Genomic DNA, 21992 nt, shown 5'->3' with positions numbered 1-21992 from the left:
CATTACAGTAGGTTATTCTAGATTTTATTATATACACTATAGCACAGCTGATCTGTTACACCTTGATCATATAAATTTTTTGATTCAGTTGCATGTTGTACAAATACTTCAAAGTCCAGACGATACAGCAGAACAAAATTAAATTGAAACTCCCGTCAGGATTCAGGACTCGTAGCTGCGCGTTAAGATCGATATATTAATTTAATTGTAATTGGTTGTGTTTGCGAAGAACGGCCTGAAACCTCTCTACCCTGAGCCTCTTCAGTACTAGCTACATCAGCAGCATCTGCATCAGACGTATTCCTTCTAGTAGACATATTGAGCTTTACTACAGATATTTAGTGTATCTCTGGTCCTTCAGACTATTGCAAGATTGATACTTCTCAACAGGCGACCTCAGTTCTCAGAACTGGCATAAGCCTGTATTCTTATACACTTCCTGAGCAGAAAATATCATCTTCACTTATTATCTCAATAATCTTCTCGTATGAGGACTTATCACCAACACTATACAAATAGTCTCATACTACCTGTCAAAGCAGTGTTTGTCCCAGCACTGAAGCCATAGCAGCTTTGCAAATATCGATGTATCAATTTAATTGAGAGCACTTTATCTGCCTTCTTACTAGCCTCGTACTGACCCACCCACCTGTCAACCACGAGCGCCTACGGTCTCTACTGGCACCAACTAAACTGCCAATTTACTAAAGCTCAGGTTTTAATGACCTTATATCACCCTAGCTGGTAGTAGATTCGAGAACCCATGAACTTGAGCCATGAATCATGAATCATGGCTCCGTTAGTTTGGTCCAAGCTCTGCCCTTTTGGTGTGCTCTCGATGCGAGTTCGCGTTTCTTTTTCTTGCTTAGGCTGAGCATGAGATGCCGCCTTCTGTACATAGTACTTGAAAGGATCGAAATTTAGACCTTTCCAAACCTTCTTCCAATCGCTTCTGGTGAATCCAACACTGGAACAGTAGGAGTAGAGCTTGATTCGATGAGCTGAAGCACTTCAGAGTTGTTGTAATAAATCTTCGCTGGCCGGTATAAGCAATAAAAGTTTCCCCAAATTGGAGAGGATACAAAGAAATCCAAATACATATATCCTCACGAATATTGGGTTGCTACCTAGATCTTAACTGAACTCATATGTACTACCTTGATCGATATACGTCATATCGTTGAATAATTAACTTCATCTCGAACCAGCTTCGACAATATTGATCACATTGCTAAATCGTACTGGTAATTGGCTAGATATTGACCAATTATTCAATCTGACTCTAGAAGTTGTAGTGCTTGTTTCAAGATCCGTGATTCATCGCAAACTAGGTCGAAAAGCTGTTCAAAACCATTAAAATTGTTTGATGTACTTGTTATCAGATATGAATGGTTGATGTGTAGCTATGATGAATCTATATATGCTCGAATCCGCAATAGAACTCTTGGTTGATTTGAGCTGTATTACTAGGTCAATGCAAAGTTCTTCGACTCGACTTTGAATATGTAACTCGTCGAATGCAAAACTCTATCTCAACTTTTGACACGATTGCTGGCGACTGGCGAGGTAGTTCGACTCGAAACAAAATTTCAGAGGTTGCACAAATGTTTATTGTGTTGATTACATTGTCGAAGAAAACAAATAATTGTAGAAATAAAGATGACCTCTGGTTTACTCACGTCGACGATTCAGCTGAAGGTTCACAGTTTTGTCCGAAGCCAGCTGCCCTATGTACTTCGACTTATTCAAGCTTACAATCCTGTCAAATGTCAAAAAGTGCACGGTACCTACATGATGCGAAAGGAATCTGTACACATAAATCAAAGATCCAAAGATTCATATCCCATTAAATATTGTAACTTTTTGTTAAAGATAATCATGTTATACAGATGTGTCCTCTATTCAATCATAAATTGATAAATGGTCCCGCCATTTCTTGAATAGCAACACTTAATGTTTTGATGTGTGTGATCTTTTTGGTAAAATTGAAGAAAACACACTTCTATGCTTACTTTGACCTGAAGAGCCACTATCTTTTGACCCTCTTGAAGAACGAAATGGGTTACTCGAATGTTCATGATGTTTTGGAGATGAGCTTCCCTCCAAATCCAGCCCAGATGCTGATGGTGACATTTTTCTACCTGTCAATCCAGATAAACTTAAGCTTGAAAAAGATCTAAAAGATTGGAACGCATTTCTTAACCCACCACCGCCACTTCTTGATCTTCCTGAGACAATAGAATCATCATCACCGTCTTCATTTATTCCTTCCAAAGACTTATCTCCTTGGCCTGTTAAATTACCTGAACTTTCATTTCTTCTCATACTTTGAGCTTGTTTTTGGGCCTTCAATTCTTCAGCTCTTTTGGCATCTTGTTTAGCTTTGATGGTATCAAGTTCTTTTTGTTTCGATGCATTCAATTCTTCCTCTCGTTGTCTTTTTCTTTCTTCATGTTCTTTAAGCAGCAATTCCTCTTTCAATCTAACTTCTTCATATTTCAATCCATAGTTATTTAACTCAGCTAACAACTCTTCTTTCTTACTAGCAAACACCCGAGACATCTCTAATGCATTAGCTGCACGTAATAACAATTTCATATCGCAAGCCAAAGCACTGACTTCATAAATGACTTGAATCAATTGATCAGTAGGGGCTGCAGAATCCTGTGATGCCAAATTTTCTAAAGTAGGTAAAGCTGAATCTGATGGAACTGCATCAAAGTCATTTTTCTCTTTGTTTTTCTTATCTTTAGTTGCCAATTGAGCTCCATTCAATAAACCGAGACCAACACCAACATCATCACTATCACTAGTTGAATGTTTTTGATCATTTTGATCAGAGCTAGAATCATTGCTTTTAACTTTGGATATTTGTTCTTTTGGTAAGTGGAAACGACCTTCTGGAACTTGAATACTAGCTTCATTTTCTGATGTAGATTTGGAAGTATGAGATTGATATTTCGTTAAGGGGTCAACATCTTCATATTCATCGTTGTAACTTTTTGCTTCATCTTCAATCAAATCATCCTTCTGATTGTGTGCTTTATTATCAAAACTGTCCTTGGAAGCACTTCTTTGTGAGTTTGAACGATTTCTTGCATGGACATCTAATGGAGTGATTGGATCAATATCATCATAATCTGAATTAGATGAAACTTTCTTTGCACTCTTGCTTGACATTGAATCCTCGTTGAACTTGATTCTTTCACTTCTGCGGCTGGAAATTTTACCAAGAGCAGGTGGTTGATCGTCATCATTAGGATCATCCTCATCTTCATTATCAATGTCATCATCATCATCATTCTCTTCCACGTTGACTTCCCTGGATAAACTTGATTTCCCAAATCTTGATCTGGTTGAAGAAGCTCTTTTACTTGAGGCTGAACTCTTGAGTAATGACATGTCGTCTGAAAAGTTGGAAGCTTTACTGGCCTTTCTCAATAGAGTAACGTTTAGATACCCATCATCAACTGTATTCAGATAGCCTTCAATTTCAACAAAAGCTTTTCTCACATGTGGAAATTCTTCAAAAAAACCATTAATTCTAAACTCATCATCTTTAAATAACCTTCTCAAATTATCTTGATAATCATCAACAAAAACAGTATAATCTTTAATCAATGACTCCTCTTTTTTACCAATCATTGCATAGAGGGCTTCAGATATCAAATCATACAACAATGGAATTTCATAAAACTTGGCCAATAAGAAAGAATCTAATGTAGTTGGCTGGAATAGCCATTTATCACCCAATTGACCTGTAAATAAAAATTCAGCTAATGCCTGAACTGTACTAGTAGCAAATGGCAAATATAAAGATCTTGGAGTTAAAAGTGGTTCCAGTAACACTTTAGTTTCATCTTCGGCATCTTGGTTGTTTATTGAATCTATAGTGGATTGATTATCATTAAATGAACTGTTATCATCTGTTTTGTTTGTTTGGAAACTTGATGATCTTGAAGTGTTATCTCTCTTCTTGAAATTTTGTAATGGAGTTCTCAAATCATCCTTAGTCCTGTTTGGACCTGGAGAGGTGGATGGGCCAACTGAAGTTGATGGCGTCATAGAAGGGCCAGAAACCGAGCCTCTTGGAGAGTTGGAAAATGAACTGAATCCCATCCCATTCTTGAAAATTTGGCCACTTGAACTTCCAGTTGGTGTAACAGATGATCTTGGTGATTTTTCCAATGAAGGTAGTGGCTCACTTGGTGGTGGTGTTGGTGGTGGTAAGTTTGAGAAATTTAAATTTGGTGACAAACTATTCGACTCACCTGTTGTGGAATTAGTTCTGCCTGAAACGTTGCTAGTATTTGAAACAACTGATGCCTTTCTTGAGTTTGGCGCTAAACTTTGCTGAGCTGAAGGTGGTGGTGTTGATCTTGCATCTTGGAAAGGCAATCTGAATTTTGGAACATCTCTCTCATCTCTAGAACCACCGCTTTTATTAAACACCATCATGGATTTCTTAGCATTAACAGATGAAGAAGTGATCGAGTTTGTCTCACTGGCTTCAGTGTTGTTTTCTTGTTGCTGGTTCTCTAACTTATAAACAGCCCTAGCATAAGCTTTTGATAACAGCATATCAAAACATCTACCCCATCTTTTTCTCAAAAGCATAATTGGGACATTAACTTTTTCACCATCTGCACTAATAAACTCAAAATCAGCTAAAGAAGATCCATATCTCTCAAATGCATTTCTTCCCAATGCAACTGCAAAATTTGGGAACACGGATCTAATTGATGAGATCTTGGTATTTGGAGCCACGTACTTAGAATAAGCTTCAAATGATGTATTTTCTTTCATTGTTGAAGATTTTGGTTTCACTCTTCCAGTGCTCATCTGGGGAACTGTTGATGCATGATAAATATTTGTGATTGGTAAACCAACAGTGATAACTAAATCAAATAGCTGAATAGTAGGATAGATCATGTCTCTAGGAATGTTAGAAGATCCAAGAAGCAATACTTTATGATGTGATGGCCATGAAAAACTTTTCCAAAGATAAATTTCACAAGCTTTTTTCTTGGAGTCAATGCTCAATCTTGTCCATTTTTGAGACGGTCTATTGAAAGAGAACATTTGATATTCGTTCTTTATAGCACTATTACCACCAACCAATATATTAGAGCCAAAAACACCACCTGTTGGATATTTCAAATCTCGAGGAATTGCACTGGAATTGTATTTCAAAGTTTGTGATAACGGAAGTCTTGAACCTGTACTGCTTGGTGAAACAGGTAGAGAAACTAAAGGATTGTTGTACTCCGTTGACTGTTTGGTGGAATAAATAAGCAGCATGTCATCATTATTGTTGGTTCCTTCAGGGTTTGAATCTCCAGAAATAATAAAACCTTTATCTGAAGTGACCGTAAGTTTGGATTTCTCAGATTCTTGGGCCTTCAGTTTTGGATCACTATTATGTCTTGCCGGTATTAGCTCATTAAGATTCAAATTCATCTGGGAGTTATTAACATAAGCATTTTGTTCTAGGTCAAAGACCGTTATATGATTCAATTCTTGATTTAGATCACTTCTACCACCAACAATAACCAAAGCAGGATGAATGTTACCATACTCTGGTGAAACGTAGTTTGTAGTCAATAAGCTCAGATCATACCTGTTGACAGCACCAGATCTTGAACCATCATCAATACAAGTCCACTCCTTATTGTCAATGTTAAATTCCCAAAGGTCGTTGGTAGGAACCAATTGGTGCTCCTCCTCGTCAACAACTAAACCACCAAACATATACATTGAGCTTCCATATGTAGTGATTGAATGAAACAGCCTTGGTTTTGGTTTTTCTTTGTCCGATTCGAGCTCAAGTCTTGCCCATTTTCTTGTGATTATATTTAGATAAAATATTTCATTGGATATCAACTTATTCCAATCTTTTTCTTCGAGTTCTTCAAGCTTCAGTTCTATCTCTGGTATAGTAATGTTTGACAGCTGGAAACCATGGATTAATCCACCATGAACAATCACAGTTGACTTTGTATAGGTTGAGGCTGCACCTGTTCTTATTGTTAAGTTTAAACGATCATCATCAGACTGCTCAGGCAATGTGACCGTGTATGCAGTACTTTCAGATGGGAGTAGTGGAGCCATTGCTGTGTCAATGAATATACCTCCTCCGCCTCTCTTTTAAACTAATTTAATCGTTCTGAAGTTTTGGTACCCTAAACCTGAAAATTGCAACCTTCTTTGTTTTTGAAGAGCTTTTTTCCCTAGAGAATGCTGCCACGAAAAACCAAAGAGCACCCGAACACCTTTGGAATTCGCGAATCGCCATCTCGCTTATGTCAGAATTGAGTTTTTCCAGGAATCTCGGACTTAACAGGTGTCGGAGATAAAACAAGGCCGACGGAGAGCACAAGTGTCAAGTGTCGACTAGTTTACTTATCATAGTTTCTTGTTATACTTAGTGCTTTGTATATTTAATAACTTGCATCATTGTATCTTATGACTGTATTTACTGGAAATGAGAAAATTTCAAATGAGAGCTGTCTCTTTGGACTGATGCTTTGATACAATTGATACAAGCTCGTATCATGGCAGCTACATTTATAAAAGCTAGTGTCGATAGAACTTTTGATGAAGCTGATACATACTAAATATTAAGAGCTCATGAAGTTATAGTCAAATCCAAGTATATTAATCAAAAAAAAAAGGTTTTGAGAGGATAAGGAGCTTTCGAAGGGGTTTGAAGGTCACCTTGTGAAGATGTTTCTCATCATGTTGGACTGAAATATATATTAGATATTATAACATATAATCCGGTTGTCGAAAGCACGGAAAATATAGTACAGATGATTTAATATAATGAGGCTGCCAGATACGTAAAGCTCAAACGTTACCCAATACACTACTATGAAGATGTCAGTCAGTTAGCCACCCCATTTGTTGATTGAACAATTCTTTTTTCAATTCTATTTGTAACCATTTTTTACGTCTTTTATTTCCAAATTCATAACGCATTCATGCTCAGCTCCTTTAAGCTAGTGATTCAGTCAATCTAAAATCGACTTGTAAAAAACCACAATTAGGATTTCATTATTAGGAATATCTAAGTTAACTATGAGAAAATGAAAAAAAACCGGCGCCGACCACTTGAAATTCTCATTTTCAAGCAGCATTAATCAACACACTTTGCTAAATAACATATATAATAAAATTCATAAGTTGTCATAAAACTGAATTCTCTATGAGATGAATGTATTTTTGGGATGTTTTGTTTTTTTTTAATGTATCTGATGTGTATTTATAAAATGCTAAAATAATGTACAAAATCACTGGGGACTCAGTCTATGACTGATTTATAATAAAAGAGATAAATCAGAATAAAAACAAGTAAGAATGAACTAAAAAAGCTGGCCATTGTTATAATTGGAGCAATTGTAAAATTTGTGGAAATCACCAAGATATTCCTAATACTTTTCTTGATGAAGTCCTAATGGTTTGTTAATTAGTTGATTCTAAGGTGACTGAACCACTAGCTTAAAGGAGCTGAGCATGAATGCCGGATGAACCTGGAAATGGAAGTAAAATATGGCATAGGAATTGAAAAAAGAATTGTTGATCAATCAACATATGGGTTGGCTAACTAACTGACATCATCATAGTAGTGGATTGGGGAACGTTTGAGCTTCAGGTATCTGGCTGCCTCTTGCTCTATCTTGGCCAGGTCTGTGGTGGGTGGGCTAAGAGTGCGACGTCTCTTAGTTCTTAAGTACCAAATAAGCCCAATATAATTAGATAATTGGAGCATTTTGGTTTTGTCCCCGTCCCAAGGAGCCACCAGCTCCTCAATTGTATTTTGATGTGTGAAAGTTGTTGCTAAATGCCATAATGCTTTGGATATGATGCAGTCTTGAAATAGGTGGACCACTGTTTCTGGTTGGTCTTCTTGTTGACAGAGCGAGCAGAACGGTAATCGTAGTCTGGGTGCTTCATCTGGAATAGTTGATGAATTGAAGTGATATTTATGATCAAACAGGCCTAAATTGAACAATTGTAGTGGTTCTAAGCTTCCCGGGGCAGTTATTTGGTGCTTGTAATGCTTGTACCAAAATGTTTCCCACTGTTCCCTACCAGCTTCATTGTCTTGTAACCTTGGGGTTAATTTTTTTTTTTTTTTTTTTTTAAATGGCTGTAATTTATTCAATAAATTGTACTTATAATAAACGACAAATTCAATCTAGTTAATTTTCAATAATTCAACATCAAAGATTAAAGTAGCATTTGGAGGAATTAAACCTGGGAACCCACGGTCACCGTAAGCTTTTGAACCTGGAATGGTTAGGATAGCTTTTTCACTGAGAAAATATAATTTTTTCTAGCAAACAGAGTTATACCCTTATTTGTATTATAGATTAGAGATATATACGTCGTTAAAATTCTTAAAATTTTAAAAACAAAAATACAAATGTCAAAAAAAACACGAATTGTACATCATTATAATCTATAAAGGCTGAAGAATCTATACGTGTATTTTATTTATATTCGTGTCATATAGTATTGTTTAGTTATTTATGTTTGAAAAGTTAGTCATGTGATCAGCGACGACGACGTCGTGGACGTCGTCGACTAGTAAGAATGAACTAAAGAGGGCCCTATTTGAAAAAAGTTTATAATATATAATAATTCTGCTATTGATGTAATATTGATGTACTCATTTTGCCATAAACTGACGTCGTCAAATATATATTAATTAAGTCGACGGCGCTTAAATCCGATAGTATACACACTAGCGCTTATTAAATTACTTGATTTCTCTCACATTAATTACTTGGACCCCAGTTTCAATACAACTGTAGTCAAGCCGCTTTTTAAACGTTTCTCTATGTCCAACCAGATTGAATCTGATCAAAAGAATGTACGAATCAGTAAGGCTTATTCGAGCTGGAATTGATCTCGTTATATATTAAGTGCAGTACAGCCAACTAATGATTTGGACATACTGGATATTCTTTCCAAAAATCAAAGCAGCTTCTCAAATTTATATCTGACTCATGGTGCTTGAGTTACCGACACGCTGCTAGTTACTTTCAATTGGTTGAGTGATGATTGTACCGCGTTCACAGCTTTCAAGTTCAAGATCATGAGAACCGTCGAATAAAGTGTAGCACTCAAAAGCTCCCGCAACCTATATATCTGACGAGTGTAAGGCCTAAGCATAAGCGAAACGATCAAGCCTTTATTGTGTAATTGTAAATCATTGTAAAACGCTGGAACGTTGCACGTTCTCTCGGTAAAAGAACGTGGTTAATAGCTGATCACACAGATATCAATAATTATATCCATTGCCCTAACCCGACAAAATCCACCTGGAACCTCACATTCAACTACCAAAACAATATACCTAGTTCCTGGCCCCTGGCCCCTGAGACATGGTTCATTGTTCATCGGCGAGTCATGTATTTTCGTGAGCCCTTGACCTGGCGTTTACGCTGTAGTAAATATTGTTTAATTGTGTAAAGATCTCAGTCCTCGGAGGTTTGATTTTTAAAAAAATAAACACAAAAGTAAACACTGCGACTGATTATCCAAAACCTACGCGAGTTTGCAAAAGATTGTGTACACAATGGTCCGATAGTAATTGATTTTCATAATGAAGCACAAGATTCTGGTGATCCGTGGTGCACTTTTCAAGCTGTGGTCGTTATTTTCAAGAAGAGTCGGAAGGGTTTCAAGCTCAACTATGTTCACATGGATGCTAATATAATACTTACTAGAGATGTCTGAAGCTGATAGATCTGGCTTCAGCTAATATGAGCAAAAAATCGAGTCTCTGGAGTTACTAATTTGTGAGATGCTTGCCGCCATAGTTTAACTCTTCCCTTGAGTCCAATAATTGTGCAACGTGTAAATCAGACACATGAGAGATGTTATTAAAATAGCGACGTTTTGCACCCACGTTACCAAATATTGTTATCAGTCAAATATGCGATCATTGAAAACACGGTTTGTGAATATATACCACAAATAATCACAAAGATGAACTTGAAGACTTAGTGTTGAACAATTCCCCAGAAAGTACGAGATGTTATTCAAGTTGATTGTGATTTCAATCTACTCTTTAGTGGTTAGAGCTGCAATCATTGACCATTCCATACTTGAAAAAAGGCATAATAAGGCTGGAAGAGGTTTATCAAAAGAAGTTGATGTATTTTTTGGAACTGAAAATGGTGGTAATGTGTTTCCTGGTGCAACTAGACCTTATGGTATGGTAAAAATGGGAGTCGATATCATTGGCTCAGCTAGTGGTAATGCTTATTCAGGTTACGCCAACGACGGATTCATCACTGGTATTTCAATGATGCACGAAAGTGGTACTGGTGGTGCTCCGCAATATGGTGTTGTTGGTCAATTACCTCTAGTTGGTGATATTGATGTCGGAATCGATAACGCTCAACAGAGATTTGCTAACATCTCTGATGAAGCTCATGTTGGGTTATACAAGACCCACTTGGCTAATGGTGTCAATGTTACTTTTGCTGCAGCTGATAGATCAGGTGTTTATGAGTATGACTTTCCAACTGGATCAACCCCAAATATTGTCATTAATGCTACTCATCATCTAACCGCCCCTGCTAGACCTTGGTGGACTCAATACTTTGTTAACGGCTCTGTTGAAGCTTCACAGGATTTGAAAAGCTATTCTGGTCATAGTGCCATCAGAGGTGGCTGGGGTGAACAGGGTCCATGGACTATTTATTTTTATGGTGAATTCGAGACCGCTGCAGATAGGGTCATTTCATTCTTGAATACAACATCCACAGAAGGCCCACTTGATGTTTCTTCAGCTAACCAAGACGAAGCTGCTGGATTGATTTTTAGATTTACTTCTGGTGCTAGTGTTAAAAGCAGAGTTGGTATTTCATTTATTTCTGTTGAACAAGCTGAACAAAATTTAAGAAATGATTTTGAAGGCCATAATTCATATGACGCTGCACATGTTGCCCGTGAAACTCAAGACCTATGGAATGATGAAGTATTCAATAAAGTTCAAGTCTCTAATGAAAATAGCACACTGGTTGAATTGATCTATACTGCTTTATATGGAACCCATCTTTTACCCTCTAATCGTACTGGTGAGAATCCAAAATGGGACACCGGTGAACCTTATTATGATGATTGGTTCACAATTTGGGATACTTTTAGAAGTACTTTACCATTGTTTAATATTTTACAAGTTGAAAGGGCAAGTGAATTGGTTAGAAGTTTGATTGATATCTATAGACATGATGGTTATATGCCAGATGGCAGATCTGCAAATCAAAATGGTCGTACTCAAGGTGGTAGTAACTCTGATATTGTCCTTGGTGATGCTTTTGTCAAAAATATTACTGGAATCAATTGGGAAGATGGATATGCGGCAATGGTTAAAAATGCTGAAGTCACACCTCCATATTTTTATGATAGTTTCTCTTCAGATGCAAGCACCAAAGAAGGTCGAGGCGGTCTATCAGATTGGAAATCATTGGGCTACATTTCTAGAAACTTCAACCGTTCAGTCACCAGGACTGTTGAATATTCATATGATGATTTTGCGTTATCGGTTGTTGCAGAAGGTCTAGGTCATCTTGACGACCATAATAAATATCTAAAAAGATCAACTGGATGGCAACATCTTTGGAATTCCAACGCTACTGTCGCTAATAAGGATTATCAAGGTTTCATCCAACCTAAAAATGGCGATGGAAACTGGGCTACTAGTAACTATAATCCAGTATCGTGTGGTGGTTGTTATTGGAGTGATGATGAGTATGAAGGTTCACCTGTTGAATACGGCTGGGCTGTTCCACATGATGTGTCAACGTTGATTAAGTTCATTGGAGATAATGAAACCGTCATAAAGCGTCTTGATGACATGTTTAAATTATATGGTGAAGGTTATGCTGACATTGGAAATGAACCAAGTTTTTTGACACCATATCTTTACAATTTTGTCAATGCTCAACATAGAACAACTGAAACATTGAGATATATTGTTAACAATAAATTTTCAATTGGGCCAAAAGCTTTACCAGGAAATTCAGATGCTGGTGCTATGCAGAGTTGGTTGTTCTTTGCCTTGATCGGGATTTATCCTATTTCCTCAACCACAACATATCTATTGAGTGCACCATTCTTTGAAAAGATCACAATGACAGTTGGAAATGGTAAACAATTGGAAATTTTCACGGAAAATTTATCTCAAGAGAACTATCATGTTCAAAGTGTGGAAGTAAATGGTGAAGCTTGGAACAAAAATTGGGTCACACATGATGATATTATCACTAATGGTGGATCAATAAAATTTGTCCTAGGAAGTGAGCCAGTTCAATGGGAGACTGGTCCAGAGCCACCAAGTCCTGGCCATTATGATTTGGGATTGATTTGAATCAGTGCTGCAGGTTTGTCACAATCTTTATATTCAAGTGTGGATCTCTTTATTCTTCGCAATAACATTTAGATTTCCTTTGTAGAAAAGTTTGGTTTGTAATGTTAGAAATAGACACAATTGTCTGTCACTTGACTCTCTATAGTCTGTAGAGCATTAAGTTATCAAGCTTTTCTGGAACGGCTTGAGTTGATACATGGAACGTTTGTTCCTAATTCGGATAATTAATAACCTCTGCCATTTTCATCTGGTCACTCGACTTCCGCATTGGGAAAGCAATGTTTACAAAAACGTCATGTTTGAAGCGTTAAGAGCCACACAAATCTGCGGTGTTTGGGTTTTACTGTCTCCAAGGCAATTTCATTTTTGGTGGTAAAAAAAAGTCATATATAGAAGGATGCTGCTTGAACATGAAACACTAATATACTTTAATAACGGCCAAACAAAATACATCAAGACTGTTTAAACGTTTAAAACAAACTGGAAATTACAATTGTCAAGATGTCTTCCATCTCAGATGAGAATCAGACGGTTACCAAGCCGGTGTCTGCATTTAGACAGTCGGTGGGATCCATGACAAAAAAGAGTAAATGGGTTTCTCCCTTTAGACAGCAAGCTAATGCTGAAGCCAATGTTTCAACAACTGAAAAACATGAGAAGTCAGATTCACTTGATACTTCAGCACCAGCTTCTAAGAAGCAAAAAGTTGATGCTGAAAAGAAAGTTGTTGATAGAACTATAAATCCAAAGGATTTGGAGAAAAGATTAGGTGAATTATCTACAACTGCTGAAGCTTCTGCTAACAAAAAAATCAAACCTGAGGATAGAATTGTTGATCTAGGTGGTGGATTGAAGATGAGTCAAGCTGCTATCGATAAGATTGCCAGAGAAAGACTAGGCAAAGATCTTCAACAAATTGATGAAAGAGCTTCAAGTCAACAAAAGTTAAGAGAGTTGAAGCACCAGAAAAAATTGGAACTTCAAGCTTTGAAAGATCAAAACAAAGTGAATTCTAAGTTTGCCAAATTCAAAAAGAAGTTGGATCTTGAAAAGAAGAGCATCACATCTGAACATGATAGAAAAGTGAAAGAAATTGAGTCTTCAATTGCATCATTGGATAAACAAATCAAAGACTTCGATAAAAAGACCAATAAAGAGATCAAACAGTCAATTGAAGATGCTGAGACTCAAACCAAGACAGCTGATGAAAAGTTAGTGGATGATAAGCAGAAAACTACAAAAGAAGCTGCTGATTTGGAAAAGGAACATTTACAAACTATTCATGATCATCAAATTAGCCAAAAAAGAAGTGAAATCACCACAAGAGTCTTGCACGCTAAGCAAAGTGAATATGAGCTAGAACTAGAACTTTTGGAACTGAAACTTGCTCAAAGTAACAGAGAATTAGCTAAGCAACAAGAGCACAATACATCTCATTCTGGTATTAAGGAAGATCTTGAAGCTCAAATTGCAACCACTAAACAAGCTATTTCCGAGAATAATGCAAAGATTGAGCAATCAGAGAATCTCCAATTAGAATCAGCTAAAAGCTTGAAGTCGGCCGAAGGTGAATTGGAATCATCAAGGAAAGCTGTCGAATCCTTAAAGGTCCAACTGGCTGAGTTGAAAGCTGGAAAAGATGACAGAGAAGCTAGATTACAAGAGGCAATCAGTAAAAGAAAGGTTTATGATGAAGAGCAAGAACAATTGCGTAAAGAAGCCGAAGAAAAAGCTAGAATTGCTGAAGAAGAAAGACTTCGTAAGGAAGAAGAAGAAAAGCAACGTAAAGCCGAAGAAGAAGAAAGGCTACGCATTGAGGAAGAAGAAAGAAAACGTCAGGAAGAGGAACAGAAACGTTTGGATGAAGAGGAAAGACAACGCAAGTTGGAAGAAGAGGAAAGAATTCGTAAAGAGAAGGAGGAACAACTACGCAAAGAGAAGGAAGAAAAGAAGAAGAAACATGATCTTGCGGCTGTCTCATTTGGATCTGACTTGGATGCTAGAAAATCTGCTTTGGACAAAAAAATTTCTGAGAAGAAAGCTTCTGATGCTAGCGTTGATGAAATAACTTTGCTTGAATTAGAAAGAAAGCATTTGGATGGTTGGACTTATGAAAACCAAGATTCTAAGGCCAGAGAATTAGGATCATCTCTTGCAGTGACAAAAAAAGACCAACAAGCCAAAGCTAAGATTGCAGAAAAGAAAGCAAAGAAGAAGGCTGCTGCAGCTGAGAAGGAGGAAAAGAAAAGAGCTGCTGCTGCTGCTAAAGAAGAGAAGAAGAAGAAAGCTGCTGCCGAGAAGGAAGAAAGAAAGAATAAGAAATCATCCACTATTGGTGCTGTTGCTGTTCCGGCCGCTGTTATCACAGGAACCGGAGCTGCTGTTGGAGCTGGAGCTGGTGCCGTTGGCTCTGGTGCTTCGAAAGGTGTTTCTGGTGCTTCCAATGCTGTTTCAACTATTGGTACCAAACCTTCAAATGGTTTACAATCCAAAAGCGTTGAACCTGCCTCTTCAACTTCAAAAGCAGTCTCAAAAGATGATACTGCTGTCCCAACCGCTACTTCCAATAAGCCAGCATCAAAATCAACTGCTCCAGTCGCTAGAGAACGTTCTTCTTCACCAAAAGATAGCGATAGAAAATCTAGAAGAAGTTCATTATTTGGTTTTTTCAAAAAGAAGAGCAGAGATGAATCCGAATCTCCAGAGCGCGAAGACAAGAAGAAAGGTCATGGTGGTGCTTTAGGTGCTGCTACTGCTACAACTGCTGGTGCTGGAATCGTCGGTGCTGGTGTTGCTTCAGAGAGTGCTACAAAACTTGCTTCTAATGCTCCAGGTGGTCCAGTTGCCACTGTACCAGAGACTTCCTCTAAGAATGTTGAAACTTCAGATGTTCCTCCTGCTGCTGAGTTGAGAGATGTTGAACCACAAGGTGTCGTTGGATCAACAGATGCTATCAAGGATGAGGTCCCAAAGCAAACTGCGGATGAGCAGATTTCTGCACAACCTCCAACTGCTGATAAAGATGTCCAAGTTGAACCAGTTGCTATTGCTAGCACTACTGATGCCGAACCAGTTGCTGCTGAAAAGACTACTGAATTAGCCGATGATTATCAAACCCCAGTCCCAGCTACTCAACCTGTTTCAACTGCTAATGACTCAATACCAAAAGAGGGTATTTCTGCTGGTTTGAAAGATGACAAACAAGAAAAAGGTAGTCATGCTTTTGCTGGTCCTGAGATTGAGAATGTTACTGGCTCAGAATTTCAAACTTCTGTTATCCAAGATGGCGAAGATCCAATTTTGGCTATCAAAGCTGCAGATCCTAATATCAGTTTGGAAGAGATTACTTTGGAACAAGCTAAACATGAAGATAATGTTTTAGCTGTTGTTGCGGGCCATGATTCCACATTGCAAGAAATTGAGAAATCTGAATTATATCATGCTCAAACTTCTGCTCCTCAATCAAAAGCTTCTGATATTGTTTTTGACAGATCCAAGGCTCCAGATACTGCTCCAACTACTGCTGGCGACGACTACGCTAGAGTTCCAGAATCTCAAGGTGGTGCTGCTGCCCATGCTGGTAAATATGGAGAAGTACCAGCTGATGTTGCTGCTGGTATCACCGCTGCCACAGGTGCTGCTGGTGCTGGGTATGCTTTGGGTCATGATGTTTCCAAAGAAAAAGCTCCAATTCAAGAAAAAATTCCTCAAAAGTACCAAGATGATGCGAAATCAACAAGAGGTTTGGTTAAATCAACTGAAGAAGACACTCGTTCATCAAGTAAAGTTCCTACCGAAGTTGCGGCTGGTATTGCTGCAGCAACTGGTGCTGCTGGTGCCGGTTATGCGTTAGGCTTGTCTAAAGCACAAGAACTTGAACAACCTTCAACCCCATTGAATTCTGAAGTTGAACCTGAGAAGGGTTCCGTTATTGAACCAGCTCCAACCAAAAAAGATACCGTTGGTGAATCTGCTAATGAAACTGCTCCATTGAGTGCTGCTATTGCTGTCCCAGAGAATACTTCAACTGGTATTGATGCGTTAGATAAAGGTGCTGAAACTGCAAAGACTCCATTGAATGAAAGTTCATATGTTGAGCCAGCTCCTATTTCTACTCCAAAGGAACAAAAATCAGCTACTGATTATTCCACACCAGTCGCTGGTAGTGGTGTTATTGGCTCTATTGAAAAATCAAAAGATGAAGCTCCATTGAACAAAGGTAAATATGTCGAGCCTGAACCAGTTTCCATTCCAGCTAATCAAAAATTCAAAGTCGTTGGTGGTGATCATATCGCTCCTAAATCAAATGATATAGTCGAGCAACCATCAACTCAAAAGGACTCGATTGGTGCTGCTGTTGGTACAACCACTGCCGGTGTTTTAGGTGGTGCTGCTATTTCCAGTAAAGATACTGCTGATAAAGATATTCCAAAATCTGTTGAACCATTAGTTGACTCGTCAAGTGCACCAAAAGTTGTCAGAGCCTCAGAACCACATACTTTACCAGCTGTTTCTCATGAACAACCAGCTGCTGGTCACAATGAACAATTTCAAACTTTAGATCCAGGTGCCCCAGCTGAAGTTCAAGACTTGAGTACTGATGATTACACAACTTCACGTGAGGCTACTCCAGAACCAGGTGCTATTTTAGCTACAGTTGCTTCACCAACAAGTAAAGGTAAGAATGCAAAGAAGAACAAGAAGAAGAGAGAAGCTGCTAAGAAGAAGAAAGCTGCTGCTGCTGGTAATGGTGCTCGTGAATTGGAAAGCTCCCCAGAACCTGAAAGTGCTCCTATTGATACAACAACTGCCGGTAAAGATGAATCAACTTTGGACACAATTGGTGGTACAGTTGCCGGTGCTTTGGCTGGTACTGCTGCCGCTGTTGGCTTAACTTCTGGTAGCGAAAAGGATGAATTGAAAGATTCTGGTGTTGTTCCAGGTACATATGAAGAACCAAAACCTGTTGAAATCCCATCAGACCAAAAATTCAAAGCTACATCAAGTGTCTCAAAAGAAGCTTCAGATGTTGATACTAAACCTTCCAGTTATGAAGAGCCAAAACCTGTTGAAATTCCATCAGAACAAAAATTCTCAGTTGCTCCAAATGTTTCTAAGACAAGTCATGGAGAAAAAGAGCCAGTTTCATCAACTTCAGAAGCTGGTTCATCAGAAGGCCCAGGTATCCTTGAAACTGCTGCGATCGCTGCCACAGGTGCTGCTTTAACAGGTGCTGCTGTTTTTGAAAGTACCAAAGACAAAGTTGTTAATGCAGTTAGTGGTGAAGCTGATAAAGATAAAACCACGGATGTCACTTTGAAAGATTCGAACGCAGCTGAAAACTTAAAACAAAATAAAGACGGTTTAGCTGAAGAGGTCGATGCTGGTTATTATAGCTTGGATCCAAAGAGAGCTTCAAATAGATTTTCACAAACTGATTCTGCTACTGAGCCAACTTCATCTACCACTGCCAAACCTGATGTTGATACCTCTAAAAATGACAAGTCTAGTTTGTTAGGTACAGGTACTGCTGCTGGTGTTACAGGTGCTGCTGCTGTTGGAGGTGCTACTGCCGCTACTGCTAATGGTACAACCCCAACTCAAAAGGATTTATCAAGCGAGTCAAAAGCTAAATCAACCACAACAACACCAAAGAAACCTGTCGCTAACGCTAAACAACAACCAAAAGAGGAGCCAAAGAAGAAGTTTGGGATCAAGAGATTCTGGAAGTCTGATAAAAAAGATTTGAAAGATGAAGTTAAACCTGTTGCTGCTACTGCTACTCCAGTGAAAAAGAGTACTAAACCAACCACTTCTTCTACTGAGAAACCAACTGCTTCAACTAATAAATCTGCTACTACTGCTACTGCCGCTTCGGTCCCTAATAAAGATACCAAATCCTCAACTTCTAGCAAGCCTGTTGAAAAGGCTAAAGATGCTGAATTGAAAGAAGCTGACGTTTCAGAAATCAAACCATCATTAGCTGCTACAGGCGCTGTCACTACAGGTGTTGTTGGTGGTACTGCTGCTGGTGCATCCGATCCTAAATCAACAGAAGCTGCTGCTGCAACCAAGAAAGAATTTCGGGTTAAAAATGACAATGATTCTTTATACTCTTATCGTGAAGTTTACGTCTATGAAGATGTTACAGATGACGAAGATGAAGGATTAATCACCAAGGCAGTCAATACTGCTACTAAATTATCAAGCACCATCATCTGATTTGAACTCACCATATTATACCATTCATTGTTTTGTGACTTTTTTTTAACGAGCTACCATGTTGCCCTTGATTTCATTTTTGTTTTAATCATTCTCTTGTTAACCTACGCTTTTAATTACTATTAATATAATTTTGTCATATTCTTTCAATCATCTTTTTTTATATTTGTTTTATTATATACCTTTATGTTTTACTGTGGGTGCTTTTGTAGATTTCATTAATCAAATATTCATGTAATCACACATAACCAGCCCAATGTTGCATAAACTAAACCAACAGGATAAATTGCTAAGAAGACCCTCCCAGGTAAAACACCACTGACCTTAAGATTGATTGTTGCAGCATATATAGCCCAAGCAACGAATAAAACATAAATTATAAATCTAATGAAACTCCATTTGATAAATATTGAAATAGTGGCAGATAAAACCAATGGGAACAAAGCGTAACCTTGAGTGGACAAAGCACTGAAAAAGGAGATTGTACCCCCTAATAGTTGAATATTTATAGCAACAACTGCAAAAGTCAACCAGACTAAAGCAAACACACTTGAGAAAACTTCAGAACTATTTGTTTTTGGTGACAAATAACCTAATATCAAAGAGAAAATCAAAATGAAAATCAAAGGACCCCATAGATCCCAGTCTAATTTTTTCAGGTTAGAGTCATCAATAGGCTGATTTTGTAGGTCTTGTTCAATATCTTGTTCAATTTGATCATAATTTATCCCAATATTAATCCCTGAGTTTCTAGCAGCAATTATTAAGTTGTGTTGTTGAACTTTAGCCAATTTTGACAATGATGCAGGCCAAATGACACTGAATAAACGAAGACCAATAGCAGAGAGATCTCTTTGTAAAGTTTGCCAAACTGGTTCATCTAAAGTATCACCACCAGAGAATTGACGTTCTTTAACTTGTTCATTATTTAAAATAGGGTTCAAGGAGTTTGACAAGTCAATGTTTGGTTTTGTGAAAGTTGTGAAGTTGAAAAAAGAGCTTTGATTAGCCTGAGATGAAGAGCCCTGGGCTTGATTCTGTTGAGGTTGATTTGATGATGAATATTGTTGTTTTGAGCTGGCTTTATTTATTGGTGTTGTGGCATCATCTGGTTCAATTAAATCTGGTTCCAGGTCAAAGTCATCAGCTTCATTAGGGTCCACGTTAACAGGTTTCCACTTTGACATTGTTTATTGTGAATAAAGTCCAAAAAAAAAGAATTGAAGGGGACTAGTTTATCAGAAGGAAGGCAACGGTTTTTAATCACAGTGAGGTTTTCACTAAGAGATTGTTCACATCGATTTAGATCATCATTGAAACTAGCCATTTCGCGAAACCCGCGAATTTTGACCCTTCCAGGTGTGCAAACGCACTGAAATTCGAACTTGCGCCCTTTTTCAACTGCGAGAACTCTCTAGTTCTGACAACCTGGCCACGCAGGGTAAGAAACAAGTTCAAAAGCTGCTGAACTACTACGCCGTATTGGCGCGGTCGGGGCAACATAACCATTACCCAAATAGGAAATAGCACACCGCAAAAACCGACTTCTCGGAGCGCCATTTTTTTTTGTTTTTGATTTTTTTTCTGAGGTGAATTTTTCTTTCCAGAGAAAAAGGAAATTGATTACAAAAGATTCCAAAATTGAATCTGTTTGAGAATTGATTTGAGCCAATTCACGTTTTCAGAAGAATAAATCCTCACCATCAACAACTAGTTACAACCATACAAGTTGACATTACCGTCATCAGAAAGTCATTACTATAACCGCCAGATTTCCCCGATTATACAGTACTAGAGAAGCGGATCATTTCTAGCCTCTTTTTTTTACTATAGGAGACAGGACCAAAAATCGGATGCTTTTATAGGGCCCTAATATTTTGATCAAGGAAAAGGTTAAAGCAACTGTGTTTGTTTTCAGACTATCGTTTTAACTGGTTCACGCGGCTCATACAGCACTGCTAGGTATTTGCTTCAGATATTGTTCAATTCGTGTCTAATTTTGAGGGTTCAACGTGTGGCTGCTTTGCGTATCAATAATAGATTCACTATTATACCGTGACAATGTCATCAGAGGATAAGCTAGTCCCTATGAAGGATCAGAATGCCCTTGTAATGGGTGATGGTAAAGTCTACAAGATTCAGAAGGTTCGTCAAAGGAAAATCCATAGTTGTGTGCCTTGTCATCAACGGAAAGTGAAGTGTTCGAGAGAGACTCCAATATGTTCAAATTGTATCAAGAATGGGCTAGATTGTAAATATTTTGTGAATGATAGAGTGTCAAGAGGTAAAAAAACCAAAGATTTAGATAAGGAAGCTGATATGAAGCGTAAAAAAGAATTGAAACAATACATGGCTAAAGCAAAGATTATAGCATCGACTTCACCCCCACCACCTACAATATCATCGTCTTCTCAGGGAACATCTTCATCACCACAAGAACCTCAGCAATTGAAGGGACTTCTAAATGATCAGCAACCAGTTCAAGCACATTCTCATCAGCAAGTGGAGGATCCATCACCTAAGAATAAGAGTTTAACGTTTTCAGATTCAGATAGCTTAATAAGTAATGAGAGTTTATCACCACCAAAACTTCATAACCCACAAACGCTGCCCACAGAGAAAAGTGTTCAAAATCCATCACATTTAAGTCAACAGATTGGTAATAATTCATTCCAATTAGATCAGTTTTCACAAGGACTGAATTCAAATCTTTCATTTAATGGAACATATTCACAAGTGCATTCAATACCTTCAAATATACAACAACAACAGCAACTACTACGAAGTGATACATTACAAAGTAATCTTTTACAACATCCCCAACCAATAACTCAACCATTGCAACATTCCCATCAATACCCTCAACAGATACAATTACAACAACATTCAGCACCACCTGTTCAACAGCAGCTGCAGCAGGCTGAACCTTTAGTTTTGACAAAGGAAGATGAAATCATACAAGCATTACCAACAAGACAACGTTCTTATGGATTAGTTAAAAGATATATCAGCACTATCCACCCAATTATTCCAATAATAGATATAAATGAATTTTTAGCTGAACATGATCAATTTTGGAATGATAGACATGAGAATAAATTTGAATTTTTAGGTTGTCTTTTCCCCATATTATATGCTGCTAGTAAAGCTGAATGTTTTGAATTTAGTTATGATGAAATTACAAAATATGAGTTGAGTAATGAGATTCATAAATATTTGAGAGTTGCAAGAGAAGTTTTAACATTGATAAATTTCCCATTAAAATATTCATTAAGGATTTTACAAAGTGCTGTTATTTTACAAAGTACATTAGAAAATCCAAGTATCACAGATATTTCCATTTTGGTTAGAATTGCTCAATCAATTAGATTACATAGAGATC

At 37.8% G+C, this 21992-nt stretch overlaps 4 protein-coding genes across 4 annotated transcripts; 2 read left to right on the top strand and 2 right to left on the bottom strand.

Annotated features, from left to right (window-relative positions):
* Positions 1–1788: 1788 nt before the first annotated feature.
* Positions 1789–6146, bottom strand: MDS3 (Mds3p). Its single transcript, XM_019186099.1, has one exon. The coding sequence runs from the start codon at positions 6109–6111 to the stop codon at positions 1951–1953; it is 4161 nt and encodes a 1386-aa protein (XP_019041291.1). The 5' UTR covers positions 6112–6146; the 3' UTR covers positions 1789–1950.
* A 3800-nt stretch (positions 6147–9946) lies between these two features.
* On the top strand, positions 9947–12825 carry WICANDRAFT_98662 (GH92 family glycosyl hydrolase; the record flags this gene model as incomplete). Its single annotated transcript, XM_019186664.1, has 2 exons — positions 9947–9966; positions 10147–12825. The coding sequence occupies 2 exons, from the start codon at positions 9947–9949 to the stop codon at positions 12386–12388; spliced, it is 2262 nt and encodes a 753-aa protein (XP_019041290.1). The 3' UTR covers positions 12389–12825.
* A 64-nt stretch (positions 12826–12889) lies between these two features.
* WICANDRAFT_82195 (uncharacterized protein) lies at positions 12890–15578 on the top strand (the record flags this gene model as incomplete). The annotated part of the gene is made up of 2 exons (XM_019185347.1): positions 12890–15277; positions 15489–15578. 2 exons carry the CDS (start codon positions 12890–12892, stop codon positions 15576–15578), a joined length of 2478 nt encoding a protein of 825 aa, XP_019041289.1.
* Positions 15579–18840: 3262 nt separating this feature from the next.
* Positions 18841–19797, bottom strand: YIP4 (Yip4p; the record flags this gene model as incomplete). Its single annotated transcript, XM_019184352.1, has 1 exon — positions 18841–19797. The coding sequence occupies one exon, from the start codon at positions 19795–19797 to the stop codon at positions 18841–18843; it is 957 nt and encodes a 318-aa protein (XP_019041288.1).
* Between the last annotated feature and the right edge of the window lie 2195 nt (positions 19798–21992).

The sequence above is a fragment of the Wickerhamomyces anomalus genome (genome assembly GCF_001661255.1).
Source record: "Wickerhamomyces anomalus NRRL Y-366-8 unplaced genomic scaffold WICANscaffold_1, whole genome shotgun sequence".
Lineage (NCBI taxonomy): Eukaryota > Fungi > Ascomycota > Saccharomycetes > Phaffomycetales > Wickerhamomycetaceae > Hansenula > Hansenula anomala.
This window is presented reverse-complemented; position numbering and strand designations above follow the sequence as displayed.